General features: G+C 47.0%; 1 protein-coding gene across 1 annotated transcript; it reads right to left on the reverse strand.

The window, feature by feature from the left end:
- Window positions 1-240: 240 nt before the first annotated feature.
- On the reverse strand, window positions 241-4,466 carry nkx1.2lb (NK1 transcription factor related 2-like,b). Its single transcript, XM_080196852.1, has 5 exons — window positions 4,126-4,466; window positions 3,875-3,906; window positions 991-1,154; window positions 474-855; window positions 241-437 (listed from the first exon to the last, which is right to left on the reverse strand). Exons 1-5 carry the CDS (start codon window positions 4,464-4,466, stop codon window positions 241-243), a joined length of 1,116 nt encoding a protein of 371 aa, XP_080052978.1.
- Between the last annotated feature and the right edge of the window lie 2,611 nt (window positions 4,467-7,077).

Consider the following 7,077-nt stretch of genomic DNA (forward strand, 5'->3'; position numbering starts at 1 on the left):
CAACATTGGCCTTGATGTGGGTGAGTTGTGCTAGTGTTAGGTGCGAGGCAGGTTTTGACTGTGTTACTAATCTCCCCTTGGCAACAGCGAGGATGATTGGGATTTAGTCCTGGAAATGTGGAGGCGATGTTACTGTTTGATGGTTTAGCGCTGCTCTGACCTCCTGGTTGGATTGGTACTTCTGTTGTTGTTTGGGAGATTTTAGGGGCTGGGTGAGGGGATGGTTTGTGTGGGTGGTGTTTATTGTAAGTGCGGAGCGTAGAAAGCCGGCGCCCCGTAAGTCTGCGAGCTCAGCATGAAGGGGGAGAGGACGGCGGCGGGGGAAGGCAGGAAGGGCAACTGGGTGGCGCACACCAAGCCGCCCGGGCCGGGGTAAGCCGAGTGCACCGAGAGCGGCCCCCCGACCGGGGAGGACGAGCTCATGGGGCTCAGCCCCCCTAGGTGAGCGGCCGAGGGGCCGCTCAGACTGGAACCGAGCCCCCCTCCGCTGCCTCCTCCTCCTCCCCCGACCCCTCCGCCCCCTCCCCCGGCTCCTCCCGCCCCTCCTCCGCCCCCGGTGGGAGCGCTGGTGTCCGCCCCCGGGTTCTGCTTCTTCCACTTGGTCCTGCGGTTCTGGAACCAGATCTTGACCTGGGTCTCGGTCAGGCTGAGGGACAGGGCCAGGTTGAGGCGCTCGCACACCGACAGGTAGCGGGTCGACTTGAACTTGTTCTCCAGCGCCACCAGCTGCTCGTAGGTGAAGGCGGTGCGGGCGCGCCGGGGTTTTCCGGACTTGGCGTCCGAGCCGCTGCGCTTCCTCTTGCTCCTGTGCTGCTGAGCCTGGCTCTGCTGCTGCTGGGCATCCTGCTGGCTCTGCTGGGGGCTGGAGGGGCTCAAACTTTCCCCTCCTCCTCCTCCACCACCACCACCTCCACCATCTTCCTCTTCCTCCTCCTCATCCTCCTCCTCCTCCTCCTCATCTCCCTCCAGCCCGGACATCCTCTCCCCTACAGCAGTTAGGATACCTCCTCCTCCTCCTCCTCTCCCACCACCGCTATCTTCAGTGTACTCCTCAGCTTCTTCTCGCCTGGGAGTCTCGCTGTGCTCGACGTCTAAACTCCGGCAAAAGTCCTTGTCGCACTCCTCGGCTTTGTAGCCGTCTAGGAAATCTCCATCTTTTTGGGGGGGGGGGGGGAAATGGGATGGGAGGGAAACAAGAGAAACAGAAAACGCACAGGATTAGCTTTCAACATTTGGCACAGTCCCTTCCAAAGGATGAGCAAAGAAATAAGTAAACAGGACAATTAGAATCATGTTGTAACATCTGCCTCCGAAGCTCATTTTCAAATTAACGTGAAGACCAAATATTTCAGCTCGCTTCAGAGGCGAAAAGAAGAGAATAAGACACCGCGCCACTGTCTGTGTGTGTTGTAATGTTTGATTTCCCTAACTCATCTGTAAATATTCACCCTCTCCCACCAGGACATTTTTTTTAAAATATAAAATATAAACACGCCCAGAGTCCCAACCCAGTTTATTTATCTTATTTTTCTCAGTCCTGTCAAAAAGTTCGGGTTGCTTCCACGCATCAGAAGCCGCGTTGGGATATCAAATATCTGGAATCATGTTAACTCGGCGACTTGCTGCATTGAAAGGAATTCTGCCCACCCCACATAACAGAGGAATTCCCAATCTCCGTGGAGGTGATGGGGGGGAGAACAGGAATAAAACTTTTAAAAGTTCTCTTTTTGTCATCCGGCGGGGTTGGGGGGGAAGGGAGCAGGGGGGAGAATACTGATAAACTACATGGGGAAAGGGGAATTGAAGGAAATATGTAGATGGGTTGATTTGAACAGATTTTGTTTTGGATGTTGGGTTGGCGGGGGGTGGGGGGGGGGGGGGGGGCGGTGGTGGTGGAGTGCCTGTATCCTGCCTTGATTATAACCTGGGACGTGATGAGATGAGAAACTAGCAGCTGATCCGAGTGCATGGGTGACACTTCTCTTTTTTTTTGGCGATTTCTCGCTGTCATTTCCGAAGATGCATCAAACACCCCACAGTCCCGAGTGTCCCAGGAGTGCAAATCAAGCGCGCATCGACTTTCTGAGAATTATCGACAAATGTACAACCTGAATGTACCCTCCGTTATATTTATCTATGCCCCTCCGACCAAATAGTGTAAACGCCAATGACTGTAATTATTTGTAAGTCTCTAATGAAAAAAAAATGACCGCGTTCGTAATTTTTTTTCTCCAACACCTCTTGCGTTTAACAGTTACTGTACAAGAGACCTGTTAATAAAATAAAATCCCCTAAAAGATATAAAGCTATGCTAATTAAACTGGATTGGTGTCTGTAAGGGGATTCCGTCTATTACAGAAACTAATTACTGGACACTTACATTAATTGTGATCATATTAAGGCCTCATTAGACAGACTAGGGGGTGAAATAATAAAGCACTTAAAACATTTACCACGTTTAATGGGAATTACATACGGTCACAGGAAGGCTCCCGTTCTTTCCCTGAAACTCCTGCCTTACAACAGAGTGCTTATATTTGCCCTCCCATCATTTAATCAGCATCCAAACACGGGCAACGTGCAGTGTGTTATTACAGAAACTGTCCCCCTGGGAACGGCCGCAATTAACTATCTGACCTTCCAATGCATTCTTATTGTAATTTGCGGCTCGCCTGCTTGCTTTGTGTATGGGCCCGCTTCACTGGGTCTAAACAATAATTGTACATTCTCAAACTCTTGACAGAATAATACACCTGGATCGTATTGGGGATAAGGACTGGTTTGGAGATTGTGGGTTCTGCGAACAAGGTGGGGGGTGGGGGGGGGCAGCAATCTGTTTATGCTGCTGGTTACTTATTTCCAGGTTTTGACGGAACACACTGTTCAACGTCTGTGGTGTCGTTCTGTCCTCGAATGTCAGCAGGTTTGAGGGAAGAAAGTTAGTACATTTTTTTTGAGAAACGTGCGCAGGTTGCAATCTGGAGCCTGGGTCGAAAGCAATACGCGATCAATAGCAGCCACTAATAACTGTAATACGTTTTAATCGAGTAATTATCCGAATTTTGACCCTATAATTTAGACGTTTTAGGAGTGTTTGCAAGCTGTTTGAAAGAGATATGCAGAATTCGATAATAGGATATCGATCACTCCAGCCCAACATGCCACTCTGGGGCGATTTCCGCCATTATAAGAGCTCTTTAACGCTGCTAAGCACATTTTACCTTAAATGTAATCGAAGAAATTTAATTGTTTTTCTAGAGATAACCAGCGTTTTGTCACAATTAGTCTGATTCGTCCTAAAAACCGAAGGGGAGAGAGAAAATTGAATCTGTCGCCCAAAGCATGAAGGATAAACTCCAGAGATGTCTTTGAAAGATTGGATAACGCGCCTTTTAAACCGCAGCGATTCCTATTTATTCCGGGCAGGCGACCTCTTTAAGAGAGAGAGAGACTCGCCAAATGCAACTTAAGAGGCTTCAAATTATACAAAGGTAATTAGACATAATCATACTGTGGGTTGCAGTCGCTGGTTTATTCGGTGGCTAAACCACACTGACTTGCAAGGATCTATCATAAACGTGAAACCCTCAAAGCCAAACACGGGACTACGAAGTGGGAGATATTTTAAGGTCAATTTCAAAGGGGACCTGTTCCCGCCTGTTACTTCCAGTACTGAGTAGACTTGCCACACAGTTGTGTGAGCCGTACCCTGCCAGTGGTAAAATCTTGCCTCGATATAAGGCTGTTTTTAATTTTGTAATATTATTAACACGCCTGCATCACTATTTATTACAAGTAGCGGCTTTAGGCTATGAACACGGTGAGGGGGCGGGGGGGAGGATTGGAAACAGCGGGCCCTTGGTGATGTACCTACCTGATCGCCGGTGACTCCGGTATCGCCTCCGTCTTACTTTAAACACACACATACACACGAGCGGCCAAACTTAGATCAGCGCTGGGGTGAGATCGGGATACTTACTGATTAAGTCACTTGACTTCTTGCATGTGTCCACAGCGCTGTCGCCGATGCTTTTCTGACCCGCAATTTCGCAAAAAGAATCCGCAGCCCTTTCCCCCGCCGCTGTCACTGTGTACTCGCTGGCGGCTCTGTACAGAATGCTGCACTGCCGCCGTTTGCTGCTGTTAAATTTGTTGGGATCCAAAATATCCAAGACCGAGAAGGAGGTGGTCCTGCTGCTGCTGCTGCTGCTGCTGTTGTTGTTGTTGTTGTTGCTGGTTGGAGCTGGGAGCACGACCACTGCCTCTTGGCCAGAGATGCTCTGTGTATCTCCCTGTCTCTCCTGGCTCACCGGGCAGGAGAACGCAGCCAGATCACTGCCTGGCAGTCTCTGCTCCCCAGCCAGATCCATGCCTTCGGTGTGAATGGTACAAGACATCGGATCTGCCACTGCCGCTGATGGCAACGAGATATCAGCCGGCGGAACCTTTTCTCTATTCAAATTCATGACTTCCCAAAAAAATGTTTAATAGTCCTTTTTTTAATTTTTTTTTAAAAAAATTGCTGTATGGTACACAGTCGAATCTTTGGATCCTGTCCACTCCTGGCTTCGATCAAGGATGTGAACGTAGAGTCACAAAGTGCTAGTGATCCTCAGAAGGTCCTCACTGTCTCTCCTAGGACTCCCCCAGACATTCCTGCCCCTCACACTCACCAGACTTCATGTTATTTATGCATTCATATTCAGCAACGTTTTGTAATTGGCTACAAATTAATCCATTGCCCCTAATAGCCTCTAATCTACATCACAGAAAGAGACTGATGATGTTGCCTGTGATATACTTGGCTGTCAGCTCTGTTTCAGCACAGTTCCAGTCATCTGGAAAGCATCTAAATAGCCTTATTTGGGTGAGGGTGGCGCTTTTATTTTAATAATTGAGAGGGGAGCGGGTGGGGGGGGGTACAAACAAAGAACTAGTTTCTACCTCAGTGCCTATCCTTCTGTTTAACACGTCACTCCCGAACCCTATAAGAGAAATGAAAATGAACAGTACAAGAAAGTGACCTATTTTTTTTTAAAAAACATCATTTTAACAGCAGACACCGGCTCGCTAATGGAGTTGATAGGTTTCATTTAATGGGTGACAAGCGGGCTTTTAAGGTAAATCTTTTTTTTAAAATATGGAATATTGGCTTTTAATTTTTTAAAGAAAAGTAATGACAAATATCGCGATTAAATGGGTGCAATTGTCACGTCACGTTTAAATCCAGGATCCAACTTCCTTGCTTTTGTACAGAGTTTTCCTGTGTAATTCCGAGCGTACAAAACGTTGCCAACACCCCCCCCCAAAAAAAAGAGTAAATTTGGGGAGAAAGCATGAAATTTAATTGCTCTCTCTCTCTCTCTCACCTTCTCTTAGATTGTGACACATACAAGGACAGGCCTTTTCCAATTACCAATCATCCTTTGGAAAGCAGAAATTAAAAGTTCGGCGGTATAAAACAATCAGTTGTAATTTTCGGTGTTGGGGGGGGGACGGGGGGGTTGCTGGGGGTGGGAGGGTGGGAACATTATTAGACTATCAAAGGGGTGTGCCCACGGGGGTTACCCCAGCTCCCCCCCACCCCTTTACTCAAAGACACCAACCACACTCTCTGTAATGTGACAAATTGAAAAGAACTATTAGATTTCAATCAGGGGCCAAAACATTCTTCTCCTGCCTTTATTCTGATTAATGCCTAAATTATTAGCATTTTTGCACTCAGGATTTTATTCCCCCCTCCCCTTGTTTTGTTTCAAACTTTTTTCACAGCGGTACAGAATGGATCCAAAAATAACCACCCCCCAACCCACCCATAGGTGATGATGTACAGGGGCAGATGGATGAATGATGGACTGATACATTTGTTTTGTCAGAAGGACAAGCAGCTGCAATGGAATATGCAGATATCGAAGTCATTCCCAAGTTTTTTTCCCCCCAAACCACCCAAGATTTTGGCGCGAATCCGTTAAGGTCCTTTATTTTAAAAATAATCTTTAATAAGAGCATTTGCCTTTTAAGAAAAATAATGTTTTGAACGACCCTATTATTCCAAAGTAGCTTCATGCCTGACCTACCTCTTTTCCCACAATATGCACCCTCGGCTAAAATTAATTTGAATTTGAACGTATAGGTCGAATACAGACATACAGGTGTACACGTTCCACACTTTCCCCATGACAGTTTTATTTTTAAATGCTGAAAATAAATAGCGAAAGCTACATGCAGTATCCACATTGACTTATACATATCCACGCAAGTTCTACATAAATAAATTGCATAAAGGAGTGAGAGATTACACTACTTAAAGTTATTCACACACCAATCAGCGGTAACAATGCTGAATAAATACAATGTCTGGGACGGACAGTCCCTAATATAGCTGGCAAATTGTGTTACTGTACACACACACAAAAAAAGGAGATTGCACGGGATCATATAGATATCCCGGCTGCTAGATGAGAACTGACAGGTAATATCTCATTCAGCTAGTGCAAATGACCAGCCCTTCTCTCCATAGATTGCAAGAAGTTGAAGTTAATCTTTAAAGTTTGCTCTGCCGTCAGCCGCTGTGCAATTAGCCCCCTGATCGCAGAGTGTTTTAGAGAGAGGGGACAGGGAGAGGGAGAGGGAAGTGGGGGGCGGGGGATTTAAAACTCTAGCTCTCTGCTGCTGTATCCCATTGCCCCCCCCTCCCCTTCCTGTTATTTGGAGAGAAGGCTACTGGCAGTCATTTGCATGTAAATGAAACGGTGTAAAGGACAGCAGTGGGCTTCTGTCAACGCGACGGACAAACTTTAGCGCTGGGCCCCACTCTCTATAATTTCCTGCAAATTACTCCGCGTTAAACAGCAATGAGTTGCTCAAGTTACCCCACCGCCACCGCCCCCCCCCCTTCCACCGGCTGGAACATCTCAACAACAACAAATCACACCCCAGATTTTGTTTTTGTTTTAAAAAAAAGTAGCAACCGCCGAGAAACTCAAAATAATTTTTGCCTGTCTATTCACACTTCTGTGCGTTTATCAGCCGCACTGGATTCGGTACTGATGTCTCTCTCTCTCTCAAAATCCCAGC

This window comes from Carcharhinus amblyrhynchos, chromosome 1 (genome assembly GCF_965287045.1).
Source record: "Carcharhinus amblyrhynchos chromosome 1, sCarAmb.v2.hapA, whole genome shotgun sequence".
NCBI lineage: Eukaryota > Metazoa > Chordata > Chondrichthyes > Carcharhiniformes > Carcharhinidae > Carcharhinus > Carcharhinus amblyrhynchos.